Source organism: Dicentrarchus labrax, unplaced genomic scaffold, assembly GCF_905237075.1.
Source record: "Dicentrarchus labrax unplaced genomic scaffold, dlabrax2021, whole genome shotgun sequence".
NCBI classification, from domain to species: domain Eukaryota; kingdom Metazoa; phylum Chordata; class Actinopteri; family Moronidae; genus Dicentrarchus; species Dicentrarchus labrax.
Window position 1 is genome coordinate 3,404,061 of NW_026136721.1, and position 22,415 is coordinate 3,426,475.

At 39.0% G+C, this 22,415-nt stretch overlaps 2 protein-coding genes and 1 long non-coding RNA gene across 7 annotated transcripts; all 3 read left to right on the forward strand.

Annotated features, from left to right (window-relative positions):
• The first annotated feature begins 335 nt into the window (after positions 1-335).
• LOC127355047 (putative uncharacterized protein DDB_G0281733) lies at positions 336-12,919 on the forward strand. 4 transcript variants are annotated; one of them, XM_051385512.1, is made up of 5 exons: positions 462-888; positions 2,258-2,373; positions 3,228-3,260; positions 3,539-4,173; positions 11,836-12,919. In XM_051385512.1, the coding sequence occupies exons 1-5, from the start codon at positions 883-885 to the stop codon at positions 12,252-12,254; spliced, it is 1,209 nt and encodes a 402-aa protein (XP_051241472.1). In that variant the 5' UTR covers positions 462-882; the 3' UTR covers positions 12,255-12,919. The 4 variants fall into 4 exon arrangements, with proteins under 4 accessions (XP_051241471.1, XP_051241472.1, XP_051241473.1 ...); XM_051385511.1 differs by lacking the exon at positions 11,836-12,919 and having other exon boundaries at positions 336-888; positions 3,539-5,456; XM_051385513.1 differs by lacking the exon at positions 3,539-4,173 and having other exon boundaries at positions 535-888; positions 11,204-12,919.
• On the forward strand, positions 6,248-9,107 carry LOC127355055 (uncharacterized). The gene is made up of 4 exons (XR_007881666.1): positions 6,248-6,337; positions 6,987-7,016; positions 7,611-7,726; positions 8,128-9,107. It is a non-coding gene; the product is annotated as an uncharacterized LOC127355055 (long non-coding RNA).
• Positions 12,920-18,355: 5,436 nt separating the features above from the next.
• LOC127355050 (uncharacterized) lies at positions 18,356-22,411 on the forward strand. 2 transcript variants are annotated; one of them, XM_051385520.1, is made up of 4 exons: positions 18,356-18,474; positions 18,876-18,912; positions 19,426-19,541; positions 20,760-22,411. In XM_051385520.1, the coding sequence occupies exons 3-4, from the start codon at positions 19,426-19,428 to the stop codon at positions 21,676-21,678; spliced, it is 1,035 nt and encodes a 344-aa protein (XP_051241480.1). In that variant the 5' UTR covers positions 18,356-18,474; positions 18,876-18,912; the 3' UTR covers positions 21,679-22,411. The 2 variants fall into 2 exon arrangements, with proteins under 2 accessions (XP_051241480.1, XP_051241481.1); XM_051385521.1 differs by having other exon boundaries at positions 18,357-18,470.
• Positions 22,412-22,415: the final 4 nt, after the last annotated feature.

Sequence of the window (22,415 nt, forward strand, 5' to 3'; positions counted from 1 at the left end):
CAGTAATATGTATTTGTTACTTATCTTCTGGTGACATCTAATTGCGCTGTAAATCCAGATATAGGTTAATTTAACTAAAAATATTGAACAGATTACGACAAAGTAAACACTTTTGCTATAACTAGGCTATAAACAACAGATGGTACAGACAGCTCCTGATTCACCTCACAGGACGAGTGCACGAGGTCCTGAACTGACCCTGTCCTTCCTCTTGTGTTTCTGCTGAAATCAATCAATCTGCAAGTCAGGATGAAGAGGCAGATTTGAAATCTACAACCCACAAAACAGTTCCTCATAAACAAAGGTCTCTTAAGGTCTCAGAGTGCGTGCACATTAACAATGCATTAACAAACAGCAACCTACAAATCCTACTCATTCTGCCTTTAAAGGTGGCCTATGTAATTCTGCAGACATCCAATACTGTGACAATATGAGAAATATATGCTGATTTAATTAAATATATCAATATTTGGTTGGAAATTACCCCAAATGAAGATATTTGAACTCAAAAACATTATATCATAGTGGCACTCCAGTAATGCTTTGAATATAAATATCAAAATATAGGTGAAATTACCCACAATGCCCTTTTTTAAGCATTTAATCAGCTAACAGAGTGCCCCCATCAGTTAGGGCTATGTTACAACACAAATGATGAGGTCTATATTCAACTTCCTACATCAAACAACAGAATGTTTTTCGGGTGTTCCTCCCTCAATATAATTTATTGTTCATATAAGGTCATTAAGCCACTCTGAGGGTTTGGCCACAGTCAGACTCTCCCCTGTAAAAAATGTCACTCTCTTCTTACCACATTCACCACGACAACGCCTTACACCGAGAAGGAAACAGAGACGGTCAACAGGATTTGTCTCCCCACCAATGCAGGTAAAAACATTTTTCACTTGGCTAGATCTAAGAAAAATCATATCTCTAAACCGAAAAGAGAAGAAACTTCTTCAACAGTCTTCTACTTTAAATCAAGAAGTCATAACTGGACATGGACAATAAGTGGCATTTTCAATGCTTTGACTTCACAATTTAAGAGTTGATTTCGATATTTGCTCTCAGCTTGCATGCTTTTTATGATACTTATGAAATTTATACTAAAGTTACTGCTGAATAGTGGCCACTGTGGCCATAAGTGGCAATTACAGGATAATGACACCAATGACAACAACAAACATGTCTCCATGTTAGATTTGTTGTATTTGCTTATTGAGGTCAACAATTCATCATTCATCAGGTTATTCGTATATGACAGAAGATTAATATCTGTTTTAGTAAAAAAAATATTTTGCTAACCATTTTCTATGTTCGTCTGTGTACAGTGTTGTAACTCCTTACTAGTAATAATATTACAGAAATATAATTACTTTCCCCACTAACTAGTAGTCTTATACTACTTATTTTTCAGCAATAATATTACAGTTAGCCCACCCAAAGAAAATAATTATTTACACTACAAGTTATTTTACTTTTCTGCTACTCCCCACAAAACTGGTAATTGTGTCCTTTACAATTTTGTTTGTTAAAAGTAATGGAAATATTTATTGTGAATTGTGAATTGAATATTTTCAGCTGCAGAATGTAAGCTACTTATCTCCAATTATTATTATACTGTCGGTCTCTCTTTCTCTCTCTCTCTCTGTCTCTCTGTCTCTCTCTCTCTCTCTCTCTCTCTCTCACCCCAACTGGTCGAGACAGACGACCACCCACCTAGGGCCGAAGGATCTGTCCTAGGTTTCTGCCTTTTAACAGGCAGTTTTTCCTTGCCCTTGTCGCCAAGTGCTTGTTCATGGTGGTACTGTTGGGTCTCTGTAAATGTTATAAAGAGTTCGGTCTAGACCTGCTCTATTTGAAAAGTGTCCTGAGATAACTTCTGTTATGAATTGGTGCTATACAAATAAAATTGAATTGAATTGAATTGAATACTAGTAATGCCTTGCTGCCCAACACTGTTTGTGCTTGTACCAAAATTACAGTTAAACTGTGATTCTAAAATGGAGGTCCAAGAGGTGCAGTCATATTTATATATAGAATTTCAATAAATTCCTTCTCAAGAATCCGCAAAAGATTTGACAGATTTATACACATTTTAATGTTTCATGTAAATATGCAAAATCTAAAAATTAAAAGTAAAAACTATACAAGCAGCAGCTTGTTGTTGGTGGTGAAGCCTGCTTTTAATAAACTGCTGCAGACTAGAGACATTTTGAGATCCTCTATGCTGATGATGTTTGTTAAAAACCCTCAGATGGCGGGCCTGTGCTGGATGGCTGTAGCGCTGGTCTTGTCGCTGTCTGCTGGAAACAGTTGGGCTGTGGTGGACCAGAACAAACTTGCAAGAATTGTCATTGATATTGTGAGCAAGTGAGTCAACTTGTTCAATGTTCACATTTAATTCTCATTAACACTGTATGTCTATAAGCCCTGCAGGTGCATGATTGTGTTTTAGTGTAAAGTAAGAGCGAAAAAAGAATTTCCCCTTGGGGATTAATAAGGTGTATCTTAATTAATACCTGGCACGTTGATCAGATATTTGGATCTGGATTTCTTCTTTTTGCATGATTACTTTCTATTGATTTTGTGAACTCCTCTGTTAATCAGTCCCTCCAGGAAGTTCCAATGATGCAATCGCAACAATTCAAATTCAAATCCAACCAATCTTTGTGTGACCTTGCAATTTGAGGTAGTTTCTTGCACAATATGTCACCAAACTCACTTCCTTGTTTCTAGTTGTGAAGATGTAGAACATGCAGACATGTATGATGCAATCGACTCACATTTATCCTCCAAACAGTCCGATTTTATTCTCACTGAAACTTGTGTCAGTTTGCAACGAGTTATCCAAGAATTCTCAGGGCCTTAATTAGTATCACAGCTAACACCTGCTGCTGCAGTGAAATAGGTCTATTTGGAAAGCAGCAAAATTGTCTGTGTTGAGAACAGCCAAGTGAACTAACGCAGTGTCCTTTAAACACAGACCATCGTCTGTGAGCAAGCTCTGTCCTAGGTTGTATAGAAAGTATCCTGAAAAGGTCCTGGACAATGAATTCTTATAAGAACCCTGAGAGTGGACTGTTGTGTGTTGATTGTCTGTGTCTGATATTCTTTTATAATTCTATAATCAATGCATCGTACCATCTATCAAACTCTCTGAACTTCTGTTCTGTATCAAACGATCAAACATACCAGTAACATGTTGTATCTGTTTCCTTTGGCAGGTATAGACCACACTACGAGGTCAACGGTAAAAGGTTAGCAAGTAATTAATTAAACTTTACTTATATAGAACTGTTTAGAACTATAGTTACAATTTGCTTTATGGCAAAGAGAGAAGACTATAAAACCAGAACCAAAAACTGACAGAACAATGCTACATGATACAATGCATGCCCTTGAGGATTTTCCATGTGTCCATTTTTTAATTGACATTAAATATTACATCTGAAGTTCAGGACAGATAGATTATCTTTCAGTTTCTTCTACTTCTCAAAAAGTTTACATTTTGTGAATCTATTTGTTCCTTTGACAGAAGATCACCCATGTTCAGCCTGGCTCTAAGCGTTCCATACAACAAAAGAAGCAAAAAGTATGATATCAGTCAAGTCTTTAACACCGACTCTGAAGACGCTGTTAAAACTGACATTCAAAAATGTAAAGTGTACGCTGGCAGGAGAGTGGTTGCAGCCACTGTTTTGAAATGGCCTGATGTTGTGAAATGGTGTCCTGATGAACCTGTGCAATGGCAGGATGTTCTGATGAAATGTAATCAAGAGTCTATGACATGGGCTGAGCTGAAGAAGATGCGTCAGGATAGTAAAACTGAGAAAGAGTGCCGTGAATCGGTTTGGAATCGTAGAGCTGATCATGCAGAGTACCGTACTCTGCAGCACTTCAACAACTTGGTCAACAATCATAACGAAAATGATTTGTTGCTTTTCTACGTTCTTGCTTCTCCATGTCATGACAAATGTGCAGCTGAGGGAGTATCAGGGAATATTCTTGAAAGCATTCAAGAGATTAAGAAGTGGAATAATTATGCTCTTGTGTTTACGGATGTGTTCCAGCCCCCTGGTGAATCGGTACTTGAGGAGAACCGTAAAGCCCTCGAGCGGCTTGGGCAATCAGTTGGTCTGAGCAACATATTTCGTTGCAATATAAATACACCTGAGTGCACAAGCTGCTCTGTTGAAAATCAAGTTGCCCGATATTGTTTTGCAGATGAGCCTGGTCCCAGCAACAACTTGCCATCCACTTCACAAAGCAACAATATTAATCCAAGCACAGGGGTGTCCACAAATGTTGACAGTAATACAGGAGGAGGTCAGGGTGGCAGCGGCAGTGGAGGGGGCAAGGGCCACCGAAGGCGTCGCAAGGGCAAGAAAGGGAAAAATATTAATCAAGGTGTCCGTAATACAGATGTTGACAGTAGTACAGGAGGTCAGGCTGATCTTAGTAGACACAAAGCCAGAAAAGTGGGTGGACGCAGAGTAGGAAGAAAACAGGGAGGTGGAGGGAACAAGCAGAAGAGTAAGAAGAAAACACAGACAAACAAAAGGAAGAAAGCGCAGAGCAGAGGGACAACACAATGGAGCCAGGGGGTAGAGGAAAGGACTAAAAAGCAAAGTCAGAAGAGGCAGAAGAGTAAGCAACCAAAGAGAAGGGAGAACAGGCCCAGGGGTGCAGAAATGCGGAGGATTAATCAACCGCGGAAGACAAGAAAGGACAGCAGAGTTAGCAGGAGGAGAGGATACGAAGAATGAGCTTCAAATCTATGTATACATTAAACTGCCATAAGTCTTTACCAGAGAGTTTCCAGAGAGGGGACATGAAATGTACATAAAATCTAATTGGCCACCCCAAGTGCCACCCCATTCTCCTTACCTCTTCCACTCTGCTTTAAGAGAATATAGCAGGCTCTGTTTTATAGCTTGATTGAAGATATTAGTATCATATGAAACTAGATGACCTACCGCATCCACTGCTATCAACATGACATGCTAGCATCTTGGGCAGGGTGGCAAATAATGCTCCAAAGTTTTAAGCGATGGAAAACCTGGCCATCGGATCTCAAGATATCTTAATGAAAATTCTTTCTATGGGTACCCACAATATTGTATTTGAATATGTCTACATACTGGGATCCATAAACAGTATTGGAATTGCATAAATTGGGAATGACTGAAAAACTGAGACACATATTTCATGCCACCCCTGCATAAGTCAGTGCCTCTCACCCCAGTTTCTTTATATGCCTCATAGTGCCACATTAGTAGTACAGAAACTATATTTCCCAAGAGGTGGAGCTTCTGCCACCAGGGTGAACACAGGTGTTACGCATACTGCCAATGATTAGGACTAAAATTCATACAGTACTCGTGTCATTGTCTACTTCTGTAAATCCTCTGATTATTTTTGTTCTTTGTGATTAAAGCTTGGCTCAGCATCCATTCGGCTCTGTGTGTGTGTGTGTGTGTGTGTCATTTTGCAGCATCACAAACATCATTTCACAGGTTTGAACCCTGTAGTCCAGCATATTTTAAAGACCACACATCTCTCTACTCACTTCTTCCCTCAATGTTTTATTACATGAAAACAAAACAAAAAGGTTTAGGATCATGGTCATGGTTTGGCCTGAAGGTACACGTGATGTCAGTTAAGCTGACATACTTGTTGTTTATCAGAGAGTGAAGGCTCTGTAAAATATATGTCTTCAAAGTTAACATCTTACATCCCTTTGAAGCTTGTTCCCAGCGTGGGAACCCCTGATTTAACCTCCCCCTCACAGATATAAGTGAGGTGTGTTCAGTTCAACAGCACCACAAACTAGATCCTCTAAAAATGGTCATGCAGTTGAATCAACCTGTCTCTGAACACTATAACCTTCATGAAGGGAGGATTCATTGCAGCACTTAGCTTTAGCTAGCTGTTTCTAATAAACTGGCAACTCAGTGTAGTTCAGCTGTTTCTAATAAACTGGCAACTCAGTGTAGTTCAGATTTCAATTAATTAAAAAGAAATTTTGTTAAAAATATATATTTGATAACATTAATTAAAAAGGTGTCTGTGTCTGTTCCCACGCTGTAGAAAATTCCTCCTCTTCTACACAGACAGTAGAAACCACACTGCGCCTTCTTCTCCATTTCAACCAAATTAATCACCATCCTCAATCTGCAAGTCACCACGAGGCAGAGTTGGTTTTACACTCTTTTTCTCAGGGGGGCAGTCTGTGGGCAGAGGGCAGGGCAGTTAGTCGGGGAGTTCGTCAGTTGTTGTTTGCCAGAAGACGACGGCTTTAGAGCATCTGACAGACATCTTTCCCCACAAACAGGTAAAAGATAATCTTTAAATCTAATGCTGTGTGTGCCACAAACATACCCATTAAAAGGGGAGAGCTGGTAACTCTATCAACACCAGGTGATATTTCATACCGATGTGGAACGACTTCAGTTTAATTTGACTTTGGACGCGTTGTTACTGTCGACCCTGTCAGTTGGGCCAAAAGTAACACAGCAGTTTAAACATGAATTATATCAATTATTATATTAGCCTTGTTTTTATTTAAAAATGTCAAATGACGATTTCCTCTTTAATATATAATTGCAAACACGTTATGTCCTTTATCTTTAATTAATCAGTCAGATTACAGTATGAACAATAAATGTTTTTTAGAGAATATTTAATAGAATTAAAGTGTAAAGATTTGACTTTACATTACACGCAATATTCAGCTGACATAATTACCAACATTATTCTTTCAACACAATTAATAAAAAATTATGTTTGCAACTGAAAAAGTTGATCTAAATCAATACATTTGAATTTTTATCTTAAAACTATTTAATTAATTGTATGAGTTACTTTTTAGAGTGTGACTGTGCAAAGTAATTTTATTTGAGTTAAAAGTTGACGTCACTGTAACTTTGAGATAATGTGAATAAAACATATATTTATTGTTCTTTTCTGGGGTTTTTTTAAAGTAACAGATCCTGTGAGAGATAATAGTGAAGGTGAGTATTCTGCATTTGTTTATCTATAACCTTTAACTGCATTGTGAAAGTGAAAGCAGCAGTACATGAAATGATATCTCTGTGATATGATATCTGTGGCTGATATTTATTGGGCATTAGTATAAAAAAATTATTATTGTTTTAGAATACTGCAAATTCTTTCACTGTTTAGAAACCAAATTTTATTTATGTGATTATGTCTGCGATGCGGTTTCGCTTTGTGATCTGCGTTTACTTGTGCAATTTGTCCTTAAAAAGAAAAGAAAAAGATATTTCTGTGCTTAAAATCTCCTCGAACTCTGACTGATTGACTTCTGGTCTGGTCACACTGTCGATGTAGTGTGAAATTCGATACGGAGTCTGCACGTGGTATTTTATTTAGAAAAATAGACCGGACTTCCTGCTTCCTGTTGCAGCTGTGACTGATGGGATTTGATCACATGCTCTATCACTCATGTTACACTGTTACACACTGGACCTTTAAAGCTCTTCTTTTTTCATAACGTGTGCTATAAAGTGATGTTGAGATGAGAATTTAGTTTTCCCTTTTCACTGACTCTCTCTTATGTAAGAAATAAATTGATCTGTGTGCAGATGGCTGCTGTGTTTTGGATGGCTGTGGTGCTGGCCTTTACCCTGTTTACTGGAAACAGTTTGGGTGTTGTGGATCAGAACAAGCTTGCACAGTTTGTACAAGGCATCAACACAGAGTGAGTAAATGTTCTTCTAGTTCTTGAAAGTACAAGAAAATACAACTGATACATGAATACAGTTGATCTTCAGTCACAAGTTGTCACTAACTTCACCCCAAAAACCCTTCAACAACTTATTGTCTGATAATTATGAGATAAGATTTCCTAAAAAAATAATTCTGCTGTTTTTCTAAATTAATGACTTCTTATCTCATTATTCTCCCATTTCAAAAAAATCTGCAGTTTTTCTGAATTAACAAGACACCCCCAGCATGTTCTCCATGCCCAGGGGCCGCCTCCCACAAAAAATCCCAAAACACCATCCATAAATACTATATCATAATCTATCTCCATCCAGTGTTGTATCTATACTGATACTCTGACACAAGGTAACGCTGTGTGTCTGTTTTCTTTGGCAGGTACAACATTAAAGGCCAAGTCAGTTGGGCTGTAAACATCCCCGGAGACCAGGATGTGAACAAGCTTAAGAATATCTTTAAAGACGACCCCGCAGAAACTGTGAAAGACAAGGTTTCAAAGGATGAAGTGTATCAAGGTACCAATGTGGTTGCAGCAAAATTTAAGACATTTCCCACATTTACTGAGCATGCAGAGGCACGTGTCCTGGACAATATGGAACCTTTAGCTAACAGAGGTGAAGGTAAAATTCTGCTCTTCTATTCATACCTTTCTCCATGTGGTGCAAAGTGTACAAATACCGACAATAGGAACAATATCCTGAACAAGATTGATACAGTCTGGAAGAAGTACCAATGGAAAGACCACGCCTTTGTGTTTTCTAAAGTTTTTGACAGGACCAGTAAAGGTACTGTCATTAAAAAGACGGAAATAGAGGCCGCCCTTACTCAGCTCGGAAACTCCAAACTACGTCACAAAATATTTCGTTGTTACAAACCAAAAAACAGCGAATTCAAATGCACTAACTGCTACATCAAAGGCAAACTTTTAAATGAATGTGTTGACAACAATGTGTGAACAACAGGAGCTGTGGTGGGGTTGTCATGGAGTAGAGGAGTTCTGGGGAACACACTGCTTCAGGCTTTAACTGGATCCTATTTAAAATGGTATTTTAAAAAATATATTTTGCATTATTGATTCTCCTTTAACTATCAGCTTATTACACTGAGGACCCGGACACACATACAATGTTTTCTGTGTTTAGATTATTGTGAAAAGTGGAAAAGTGATGTGATTCATAAACAGTTACAGAGCATAAATTTTGTTCTATTTTAAAAATGCCTAATTGAAACTAATGTTAAACCTGGATGTTTGATGTATGTTAACCTGACTAATTACGGGACTCAATAGTTGTATAAAGCAAAATAATACCCTTAGATTTTCTGTTCTTTCTGATTAAAGCTTGGCATTCTCATTCTGATCTGTCTGTGTGTCATTTGGGAAATACTGCCATGCTAACCTGTTTGAACTCTGTAAGTTCAACCTCCTTTACTCACTTATATTTGAGTTTAATCACACCTGAAGGGACTTCAGGGACTTTCTGAAAAAACAAACAGGTGTAGATGATGTAAAAATTCAAACTATGTCACATTGATGTGTTATTTAGCCTTCCCTCATTAATATATAAGTGTGGTTTGTTCAGTACAATTCAACAGCACCACAAACAACAAAAATGGTTATGCAGTTGAATCAACCTCTCTCTGAACACTATAACCTTCATGAAGGGAGGATTCATTGCAGCACTGTGTACACTGTATTAGCTTTAGCTAGCTGTTCCTAATAAACTGGCAACTCAGTGTAGTCAGATTTCAATTAATTAAAAACACATTTTAGATAACAAAACATACATTATATCATTATATTTGATAACATCAATTAAAAAGGTGTATGTGTCTGTTCCCACGCTGTAGAAAATTCTTCCTCTTCTACACAGACAGTAGAAACCACACTGCGCCTTCTTCTCTATTTCAACCAAATTAATCAACATCCTCATTCTGCAAGTCACGACGAGGCAGAGCTGGTTTTACACTCTTTTTCTCAGGGGGGCAGTCTGTGGGCAGAGGGCAGGGCAGTTAGTTGGGGGTGTCACCCAGTTGTTCAGAGGTTATTTTAGTTACCGCAGCCTAACAGAAGAAGACGACAGCCTTTGAGCATCCGACAGACATCTTTCTCCAACAAACAGGTAAAAGAAAATCTTTAAATCAAACATATCCATTAAAACTTGAATCATGCTTTAGTTGCTTATGAGCAGGTGTTGCAAGAGTGGATGTGGTAGGTATGACACTGGAAGTCAGTCAGAGTTGGAGGTGCTGACAGAAAGTCTGTCTATTTAGTGAAGTCATACTAAATGCTAAATGCATGACATTCATGGGTTCTGCATTGATTTGACCTAGTTATTAACAACACTGACAGCATTTTCAGATTAGAGACATTTTGAGATCCTCTATGCTGACGATGTTTGTTAAAAACTCTCAGATGGCGGGCCTGTCCTGGATGGCTGTTACGCTGGTCTTGTCGCTGTCTGCTGGAAACAGTTTGGCTGTGGTGGACCAGAATAAACTTGCAAAAATTGTATCTAAAATCGTGAACAGGTGAGTCAACTTGTTCAATGTTCAAATTTAAGGTGTTACCAATTAAGGTTACGTTACATTTAGGTCAGAGTCAGGGTCCATGTTGGCTCACTGGAAAAGCTCTGCAAAACTAAATGTAACAGAGCATTAACTTGTATCACTGGTAACACCTTTGGTTACCCTACTATTTCATGTCAAAAGGGCTGCTGTGAAAACTCTTGTGTGATGAGAATAGGCAAGCGCGCTACAAGTGAACTAACGCAGAGTGTCCGATTAACACTCACCAGAGTCCGTGAGCAAGCTCTGTCCTAGGTTGTCTTGAAAAACTCCTGGAAAATAATTTCTTAAAAGAGTGGTAACCCTGACAGTGGGCTGTGGTGTGTTGATTGTCTATGTCTAATATTCTGTCTTTTATAATTCTATAATCAATGCATTGTTCCATAGATCAAACTTTATCTTCTTCTGTTCAGTATCAAACAATCAAACATACCAGTAACATTTTGTATCTGTTTTCTTTGGCAGGTATAGACCACACTACGAGGTCAATGGTAAAAGGTTAGCAAGTAATTAATTAAACATTACTTATATAGAACTAGTTAAAACTATAGTTATTATAGCTTTATAGCGAAGAGAAAATAACAAACAGCAGAGACTGACAGAACATAATGCTACACTTTACAATGCATGCCCTACATGATTTTCCATGTGTCCATTTTTAATTCACAATACAATTATATATTAAATTCAGGACAGGAAGTTTAACTTTAATTTTTTTCTACTTCTCACAAAGAGACGAAATAAGAGCAGTAACTGAGTAGCATGTAAGTGAAGTTTAAAGTTTAGTTTAGTGTGGTGTGGTTTGGTTTATATAACTTTCTGTTCTTCATTAATATACTGTTTTAAATGACACTTTGTTTACATTTTGTTTGTCTGTTTCCTTTGACAGAAGATCACCCATGTTCAGTCTGGCTGTAACCGTTCCATACAACAGGGAAAGCTCAAAGTATGATACCGATCGACTAACAGACTCTGCTGTTGATGTAAGAAATACGATTGTAGATTGTGATGTGTACACTGGCACAAGGATGGTTGCAGCTACAGTTCTGAGATGGGACAATGTTTTGGATCAGTGTCCTGATAGACCTGTGCAATGGAAGGACGTTCTGAGAAAATGTCGTCGAAGGTCAATGACATGGGCTGAGCTGGACAAGATGCGTCAGGATAGAAGGACTGAAGAACAGTGCCGTACTGCAGTTTGGGAGGGTAGAGCTGATCATGCAGAGTACCGTACTCTGCAGCACTTCAACAACTTGGTCAACAATCGTAACGAAAATGATTTGTTGCTTTTCTACGTTCTTGCTGCCCCATGTGATCAAAAATGTGCAAGCAACGGCCGCTTTGGCATTCTGGAAAGCATAAAAGAGATTAAGAAGTGGAAGAATTATGCTGTTGTGTTTTCCAATGTGTTCCGGCCCCGTGATGGTGAACCCATACCTGAAGGGAACCGTATGGCCCTTGAGAAGCTTGGGAATTCAGTTGGTCTGAGCAACATATTCCGTTGCAACATAGAAGATACACCTGAGTGCAGAAGCTGCTCGGCTGGTAATAAAGTTGACCCCTATTGTTTCGCAGACGATTCCCAATCTGGTTTCAACTTGCCTCAACGAGGCAGAAGTGATTATCGCTCACAAAGTGGTGACAGACACAGACACAAAGATAGAAAAGTGGGTGGATTCGAAACAGGGGAAAGTTGGGGGAGAAGCGGAAGAGTGAGCAAGCACAGAGCAGTGGGAAAAAGCAGACGACGAAGTAAAGACAGAAGAGATAACAAGAGCAGGGATAGGAGTAAAATCAGAAGAGAGAGCAGGAAGAGAAAAAGGAGTAAAGACAGAAGAGATAGCAGGAGCAGGGATAGGAGTAAAATCAGAAGAGAGAGCAGGAAGAGAAAAAGGAGTAAAGACAGAAGAGATAGCAGCAGTAGAGGAGGAGGGCAGTAGAGAGGATACTCAGGATGAGCTTCAAATCCATGTACACATAAACTCTGAGAACTAAATAATGTATTTACATTCAAACTGTTCTCAGTTCACATCTATGTGAGATCATTTGCAAGCTGCTTTGCATTAAATAGTTAACAAATGAAAAATCTAGAAATAACTCAGTGGCCTTGAAATGCACAATGCTCTAAGATTGAGATATGCTCCAAAAATCATAGCTAATTTGTGTATTGTATGGCTTCTATTTGTAGGCCTCATAGTACTTCCCCCAGGGGTGGAGCTTCTGCCACCAGGGTTAACGCAGGTGTTTTGCATATTGCCAGTGATTAGAACTGGTTATTCGCACCAGCCTGTCCACTGTTGTCGGAGGTCACACAGACTGAAAGCTTGCTAAATAAAGTGATATGTGGTATACACTTACGCTTCCAGCACCTTAGCAAAGATTTAGTCGCGTGGATCCTCCATTATTAAACTCAACAAGAATGATATCATGTGTTTAATTAACACCAAATAATTTGTCAAACATCACCATTTTAAGAGAGACAGCATGTTCCAACATTAGTATGTGATAAATTCATGTCAGTATTTACAGTACTCCTGTCATTGTCTACTTCTGTAAATCCCGGTTGTTTTTGTTCTTTCTGATTAAAGCTTGGCTCAGCATCCAATCTGCTCTGTCTGTGTGTCATTTTGCAGTAACACAAGTATAATTTTACAGGTTTGGATCCTGTAGGCATTATATTTTAACGTATTATTTATCTCTATTCACTTCTTCCCTCTTCAGATCAAGGCATGGTGCCACACTGAAGGTTTACTGAAGGTACCTTCTAATGTGAGAGCACTGCCACACATTATATCCTGGCCCCGAAACCAACTGTTACTGTGATATTAAATTGAAACTTTATTATTTTTAAGTATATAAAATAGGTCTAATATAATATTCATAACTGTTTTCATTAGTGTATAATCAGACACTGGCTCTAGAAATGTGTCACACTAAAGTGTCTGTGTCTGTTCTCACACTGTAGAAAATTGTTCCGCTTCTACACAGGCAGTTGAAACCGCACTGCGCCTTCTTCTTCTCCATTTCAGCCAAATTAATCACCATCCTCAATCGGCAAGTCATGATGAAGAGACACACTTAGTTTAAACACTGGACATTTTCTCAGAGGCAGTAAGAATCCACAGAAGGGCTTTTTTTAAAACCTTTATAGAAAATCAGGTGAGTCCTGAACCATCCCTTAGTTATGCTGCTCTAGGCCTAGACTGCCTTCCCATGATGCACTGAGGTCCTCTCATCCTCTCTCTCTCTTTATGCACACAGTCATGTCCCATTAATGCATGTTACTAACTTCACTTCTTCCCCCGGTGCTCACACATAAAACTAGTGACGAATCAACCTCATGCATGAATCATACATCAATAGTAGCCTAATGATGCTGAAGATAAGGGTTAAGATAGGTTTCAACCTTGTCTGCCTGACTATCTGTAAGCCTTTTGTGATTAAAGATACAAAGCTGTTTTCAATTGGAAAGTCCCCAGTTCTCAGTTTGCTCCTTCCCTTCCACACTCATCCACTGAGTGTTGATTTTTTTAGATGTGACTCTAAAGAATACTTACCTTTCAAAACTTCTGCGTAAGGATGTCTTTATTGTGTTGTTCCTGCTGTGTCCGAGTTAAAAACAGAGCAACAGTTCTCTGACTGGCGTCCTAAAGTTAAAAGAAGATAAAAACCAAACCTGCACATCCTGCAGACATCCTACATGTACCTGTAAAGATCCAGTGGTACACAGAACAATATAACATAAGATAAGATGTTCCTTTATTGATCCCCCATAAGGAATATAATGGGAATATAATAAGCCTGTGTTTATCCGTATATGTGCAATGTTTCTAATTATTGTGTAATAAAAGAGATTGTTTAGCAGGTTGAGAGCTAACAGTCTCAGTCAGCGGGGGGGGGAGGTACCGCGTGCTGTGTGCTGGTCTGGATCAGTCTGTGGCTGAAAGTGCTCCTGGATGAGAGGTGTTGTCCATGATGGCTTTCAGCTTTCCTCTCAACCTCTCTCTCAGTCACTGCCTCCACACTGTCCATCCCCACCACGGAGCTGGCCTTCTTCACCAGACTGCCCAGTCCTGATGCAGACTGGGAGAACATCCATAGTAGAAATAGTGCACAGGTTGAAGGGCCTGAGCCTCCTCAGAAAGAACAGGGCGTGACTTATATAACGTTGTGTCTGAGTCACATTGGCTCTGTTCAGAGCCTGTTGACTGTCGTACATTGTTTACTTGTGTATGTTGTCCTTAAAGAAGTAACAAAACTGTGTTTTTCTCTGCTTAAAGTTTCCTGTAACCTGCCTCTGACTGATTGACTTCTGGCCTGGTGCCACAGTGTTGATGAAACTGAAAGGTGATTTCTCTCCCCCTTTTGTCTGCTGATCCTGTGTCTGCTGATCCTGTGTCTGCTGATCCTGTGTCTGCTGTGGTCGTTTGGGGCTCCATGTTAAAAAGATCCATTCAGTCAGTTGAGTTAGCGCTTCCACTCTGCAGAGGCTCTGTTCAGGTAGCTTTCCCCACCTGTTGAAGTGATCCTGGATGTTCGCGCTCCACACCAGAGGAGGTCATATATATTCATACTTAAATATATATTATATTTAACCATGTGAGCTTATTTTTATTCACAGGTTCATCTGATGACTACTGCTGATCTGCTCCTTGTTTACTTTGTTTCATTGTTGTTTTTCTATATTAGTTTTCTTTTTTCAGTGAAGCAGAGCGTCATATTGTGACTGATAAATGTACTTTTATTTGTATTAATATGGTTAACCAATGTTTGTAGATGTTGTATTAATTGTATATAAGTATTTTCATTCACATTGTGGATTTTAGACACGTTTCTTTGCTTATTTTTAATTCTCTCTTTGTGTTATTTTGATGATTTCAATAAAATATTTTGGTTTATTGTGAAAAAGTGTCTCCGTCCTACCTCAGTAACGAGCCTGCGTGTCTTCATTAATGATCCAAATAACAGAGAGTTGAAGTATTTCCAGTGTTGTTGGTCCTTTTCGTTCTCCCCTCACTGCCTTTACCTCACAAGCCTCGGTCAGAACCTCCTTCCCTGTACTTACAGAGGCTGTGTGCTAGGCTATGCTATGTGCTTGTTTGACAACCACATGTTGAAGATGTTTCAAAGATAAACGTTGCTGATTGGGTGGTTCAGTCCCATTTACAGAAGCACACACACAGAACGGACAGCTAGTGGACCGCGAGGAGACATTAGCTGAATGGATTGGATTAGAATCGCTGACTCCACCTTTAATGTATTTCTGTCTCCATTTTAATTCTGTTTTCTTTGGAGAACTACATCTTGCTGCTAGCTTCTCGTGCCACTACAGCCCGTGGGATTTGGGTTTTTTGAGCCGAGACTGATTTTAGAGGCAAGAAATTCACTTATTACCAATATGGTGGCTGATTTTTATTTATTTTTAGCTTAAGTCAGACTATGCGAAGGCACTGAAGGCTCCTTTTCTTAAACAAATAACTATATTATAGTTTAATTATTCCTTGACATGTTAAATAAAGGGATACATTGTTCAATTCTAGGACTGAACACTGAGAAAATAAAGAAAAACATTACATTAGCAATGCTCAAACACTACTTAATGTAAACGTTTAGGCCCCAAGTGTCTGTTTTCTCATGAACAGCAAGACAAAAACAGGAAGTTTGGTTTTTAAGGTGAATCAACTAGTCATCCTTCAAGCAGAAGTCTTCATCTTATCTTCATAACTCAGCTGTCTGAGGGTGTCACTGCTAACACCACTCAGCGGCAAAGCGGTTAGCACTGTCATCTTACAGAGAAAAGGGCTGGCGGGGGCCTTTCTGTGGGGAGTTTGCATGTTATCCCCCCGATTGTGTTACATTTTTTTTTATATTCCCTCTAGTTGGTGTTATGGGGGTGTTTTTTTTTTTTTTTTTTTTTTCCTTTCTGTGAAAGAAGGGGTGTTTGTGTTTTTTCCTCCCCCCCCCCATTTTCCCCCACCCCCGGTATCCTTAAAAAAGAAAAGGGGGGTAAAAAAAAAAAAAGGGAAAAAAAATATTTTTTTTTCCCATTGAAACCCCCCCTTTTTTAAAAAAAGGTCAAATTTTATTTTTTATATTTTATATTATGCGGCGGGGGGGGGTTTTTTTTTTTTGGGCAAAAGGGGGGGGGGTTTGTGGACGTCACCCCCGGGGTTCGCCATCTTGGCAGTCCTGACTCAGTCCTGACTCCCGGCTAATACAGCAATGGGCAAAGATGCGGAGCTGAATGACGCCTAGTTACTGAAAACAGCCGCCTGTGACAGCACCCAACTTTAACTCAAAGCAGCCACGCCCTTAATTTTGCATAACTTTAAGCCTGACTATAATTTAAACAGGTGAGTTGTATAAAAAATGTACACCCAGTACAGTCGTCATGAACGGGGAGATTAGCTGCAGAGACCAAAACCGTTCCTTGTACCAGGCTGTAAACATGTTTATTTCTGCTGTACAGTTGGACATTTTAATATGGGGCCTTAAGGAGATTGACTCCCTGCTGGAGCCCGCCTCTAGTGGCCATTAGAGGAACTGCATGTTTTGGAGGTTGCCGCTTGGCCAAATCACCGGGAAAGTTTAACGCAGAGCAACAACTAAAGATTATTGTCAATATTGATGAATCTGTAGATATTTTATTGGATTAATCGCTGTGTGTATAAAATGTATAGAACAGTGAGGTCAGTCACAATTTCTCAGAGCCCAAGGGGACGTTTGCTTGTTTTGTCTGACCAACAGTCAAAATCCCAAAGACACCAAAGAAGTCCACCAGGAAGAAGAATGTTTAATAACTTTTCTTGAAAAATGACTTAACTGATCAACTAATAATCAAAAGAGTTGCTGAATAATTCTCTGTTTCTGTGTATCTATGTGAACTCCCAGAAGAGGAGCTTTTCTAGAAAGCTTTTATTTGCTGTGTTTTTCCCAGAAACATCTTCAGTGAGGTCTAAATCAACTACACTACACATGGTTCTGTATACATGTAGAAATCTAGGAGCAGGATTTTACTGCGTGGACCACGAACACTGGACTTATAGTATATAGTAACAATCTATATATCTATATTGTTCAACTACTTATCTTTGTATCTCTATTGGCCTGTAAATGTGTTTGCTGCATGAGTATGTCTGTATATATACTGTATATAGAGTATATATACTCAAAGTTGGCCTTTTTTATACAGTTTTCAACCTCAAACACATCACGAACGCAGTTTGTCTTTGAAAAACTAACAATTAGTGTTTGAGGTGATTTGTTTCGTCAGTGATGGTTTATTTAGTGTCTGCTGTATTTTCCACAAACATCTTTGCGTGGTGTCGACAAGGTGCTCAGTACTTTAATGCCTCCAAGCCAGTGACAGCTGTGGCCGGAGGCATTATTTCTTCAGATTGTCCATCCGTCCCATTCGTGTGAACGCCTTGAGGGAATTTCTTCAAACTTTGCACAAATGTTCACTAGGACCCGAGGACAAACTGATTAGAATTTGGTGGTCGAAGGTCGACTTCACTGCTATAGACGACTTGAAACTGCGCAGCCAATGAGAGCAGCTCAACTCACAGTACGTCACCTCCGCTGGCTCCGGCAAACTGTCATGCCGACGATGGTAACGCCAAACTTGAGGCTGCAAAACGGTTCTCCTCAAACCGATGGGTGACAAAAGGTTTACTCTTGGGTTTTAGTCATAATTGAAGAATAAAATAATGGATGCCAGATTTCACACGTTGATTGGGAGGAAACAATAACTAGCACAGTAAAGACTTTGTTCATTGATGCACCACCAGGGTGCCCAGGTGGTCATAATGTTCTGGCTGATCAGTGTATATTCACTGGTATCCTACGTGTCACTAATATAGTAATAACTTCTATTCTTCTCTGTTTCTCAGTCACAAAGAAACAGACATGTAGAGGATGATAGTGCTGTTTATTTCATCCTCTTTTTAACTTCTCAAATTATGCCCATGCCCCTTTTTCTGATCTTCCTCTTACTTCTTTTTAAATAACATGATCAAATAAGGGTATATGATGGGTTTGGCCATCGTCTCTCTGTCTTCTATAAGAAAAAAGTCACTTCCCTGTGACCACGTTCGCTGCAGCAGAACCTTCCCAAAGACAACAGGACGTCTTCAGAGCAGACATACTCCATCAAAGTAGGTACGTACAATAAAAGGTGCACATTTTCACGCCTTCATGGACTGATTATTTCTTATTTTTGATCAATAGTTTGGTAAAAAATACTAATCACAATTTCTTAAAGCCTAAGGTTAATCTTCAGATGATTTTCTAGCCGACAAACAATCTACAATTTAAAGAAAATTTAAGAAAATGAGAAGCAGAAACATCAAATGTTTGGCATTTCTGTATGTAAATGAATGTTAATCTGTTGTCAAAACCATTGCTGAATTAGTTTTAACCACAAAATGGGCGTGAGTTCATGTGATGTTTTTTATTGTAATTGCTGCGGAGATGTTCTGTCAGTTAGTTATTTATTAGGTTTTTGCCTGTTAATCACATTTCTAGAAATTCAAATTTGTCTATTTGTGTCATTTCTGCAGGGTGTTACAGCTGTAGCAGATCCTGCTGGCAACAGAGGTAAAGATGAGTTAGTTAATTATAATTTTTAGGAGATTTTTAGAGAAAAAATATTTATCCAACATTGTGTTGAGATAAGATAATTAATATGATGTTCCCTTATTGATCCCCTGTAGGGGAAATTCAATTCGGCAACACAGTACAGGGGAATGTAGAGCAAAGAGTAAAGAAAGAGAATAAAATACAATAAAATATAATAAAATAAGCTTGTGTATATGTGTGTATGTGCAAAAACACTGTACTCAGTGTAGTTGTTATTATTGTTAAAGATTATTATTGATTAATAATAATAATTATAATAATAATAATAATACATTTTATTTATAAGTACTTTTCTAGATACTCAAAGACACTTTACATAAAAAACATAAAAGCAGCAAAACAACATCAAATAGTAAAACACTAAAAACACATCAAACTAAGCTAAACATTAAAAGCAATTTTAAAAAGGCAAGTTTTTGTCATTGATTTGAATTAAACTATTGACTTGAATTAAAACTGATCTGTGTGCAGATGGCTGGTCTGTGCTGGATGGCGCTGGTCCTCGCCTTCTTCCTGTCTGCTGGAAAGAGTTCGGCTGCTGTAGACCAGAACTGGCTCGCAAGTATTATAGAAGGCATCAAGAATCAGTGAGTCCTCAAAGACTGTTTGTCTGACTGTTTGTCTATAAATGATCTATAAATAAACCAATTTACCTCTCAGAATTGCTCCATTACTCCGACGGGTTTCATCACGCTCGTTCCTACTGATTGGCTCTTTGCTTCATGTCTCACCTGACACCTGACTCCTGGCACCTCCTTAAAATCAATACAAATGTACCTTTTGGACATTTTAGAAACTTAATTTTAAACCTCCCAACCGCTACTTGTAATTGTTTTACATAACTGTATTTCTTGATTTTCAAGATATTCAAAATATTTATCAAATATAATCAGAAAATGTTCAAGGCTCTCTATTATTAATGTCATATAAAAATAAATAAATACATATCATAAATATCTTAATATTATAATTCAGCTGCTGGAATGGATACAAAATCTTTATTATTATTATTATTTTTTATAAAATGGAAGTATCTTCTACTGCTACCTTGCAGTTTTGTGCATGCACATTAGTTAGAGTTAGGGGTTGTGGCTCTTGTTTTCTGAAATACACAAAAATACTCATATTTCATTGTGTGTTGAATACCTGTTGATGTATGCACAGCTTGATTTAGTAATTCAGTCTACATACATTTAGTCTATATAAAGTCCTCCCACTACCTCACAAAATGGTGCATTTTAGACTATACGGTTGGTTCGCTCCTTGTTGCTTGTTTATCACAATTCAAACTGTGTATCATCTACACTACCTTATATCATGTTTCTCAAATAGGGGTACGTGTCCCCCCTAGGGGTATTCTGTAGTACTGCAGGGGGAATCAGTCAAGCATAATTCCTAAATAATCTAAATTTGGTTTTCTCACTTTCATAGTTAGTTAGTTACTGCAGTTAGCCATCGGAGGGCAGTATTGTTAAACCAAGTTTAAATTTTGTATTTGAAATAGTTGATATGTAAGTCTGATTTATATTCCTGTTTTCAATGCAGTCGTTGCTTTAAACTTTCAACTGCAGTAAAACCTCTGGAGAAGATAACAAACAATTGGTTAGCCATCGATTCTATACATGAACAAAGCATTGAAACGAAACATTTAAAGGTCCAGTGTGTAACATAATATTCAGAGGTATGTATGTATTTTGCACTGGTCGGTTGGTGCTTTTCTGAAATAGTGTTACAACGGGGGTATCTGAACGAGAACCACTGTGTTATATCACAATATACTCACTGAAAGGGTTTTCCTTTGGCAGGTACGCACTCGGTGACACCTTCAGTCTGGCTGTGAACGTCCCACAGAACCAAGACCCGAGTAATCTTCAGGAAGTCTTCAAGGACGACCCAGCAGACCAAGTGAAGCAAACTGTTTCTGGGGGTCAGGTGTACCAGGGCTCCCGGGTGGTGGCAGCAGCGCAATCAGGGGCGTTGTTAAATGTTCTAGAAAAGATACAATCCTTCATTAAAAGCAGTGAGGGTAACGTCCTCGTCATCTACTCTGAGGAGTCCCCGTGCGGTCCAACGTGTACAAATGAGGACGGTATTGCTGGCAAGATTAACGATGTCACTCAGAACTGGAGTGGTTTCGCGTTTGCGTTCTCTAAAGTAGCCGATGTTTCCGACGCGTCTCAACAGGCTGAATCCTTTAAACAACTTGAGATTTCCAAACTCGGCCTTGACAACATATTCCGTTGTTATAATCCCGGAGATTCTTTTCAGTGCACCAGCTGCTCCTCGGGCGGAGACGTTACGCCCTCGTGTGTTGCAAACAATGCCCCGGCAAATCCAGAACAGGGCGCTAGCGAAGGAACCGGTGCAGACGTAGGCGGGGAAACGGGTGGAAACGTAGGCGAAGAAATAGCCGCAGGCAAAGCTGGAGGAACACAAGGTCGTGAAGGAGGACTGAGCAAGTGCAAAGGACGGGGTAAAAGAGGCTGCAAGCGTAGAGGAAGAAAAGGTGGCAAGGTTAGAAAAGGGCGGAAGCGAGGAAGAGGGCGCAAGGGTAAAAAACAGGGGAAACGTCGAGGAGGGCGCAAAGGCAGAAAACACGGTAAGCGTCGGGGAGGGCGCAAAGGCAGAAAACACGGTAAGCGTCGGGGAGGACGCAAAGGCAAAAAATGGGGTAAAAGTAAAAAACGTAGAGGCGGGCGTCGAAGGGGACTGCAGGTAGAATAACTCCTGAGCTGAAGTCCAGTGAGCTTCACTGGACTTCTGGAGCTGATACTGATAAGACCAAAACTAACAGCCATAAGAGCTCCACTGTGATCCCAAAACTATTAAACTGCTGCACTGGGTTACATGTTCCTGCATTACCTTTAATACTCACACGGTAGTTTATTTCACTCAGTCCCACATTCACCGTCAGGACACCAGGGTTGGTACCACAGTCGGGGTAGGGAAGTCTTTTCATGGGATTCGTTAACAATAACAAAAATATAGAATAAAACCGGACTTTGAATAATTTTTTTTGAAAATTTAACACATTAATTTCGATTTATACAAAAAAATGAAAATTAATCATCTGTTTTGGTGTATTTGGAAAAATATATCAATTTATTGACTCACTAATGTGCCACAATGATGTTTTTGTGTTCAAATGTCTTCATTTGGGAGATTTTTTTCAAGCAATTATTGATATATGTGATTGTTTAATCAGGATATATTTCTGCCACCCTGTGAGTTACAGCCTCTTCAGCTGACCTACCACAGGGAACGTGACCTCAGTGTCTATCTATTAGTGACACAGAGAATTGACCGTTAATTGACCGTTTCACTTTTACAGTTTCCAGTAATGTTCTTTACTTTATTTTAATGAAAGAACCTCTGTATCAGTAGTAATTGTACTCCAATACTTCGGTAAATCATCTGATGTTCTTTTCTTTCTGATTAAAGCTTGGCTCAGCATCCATTCT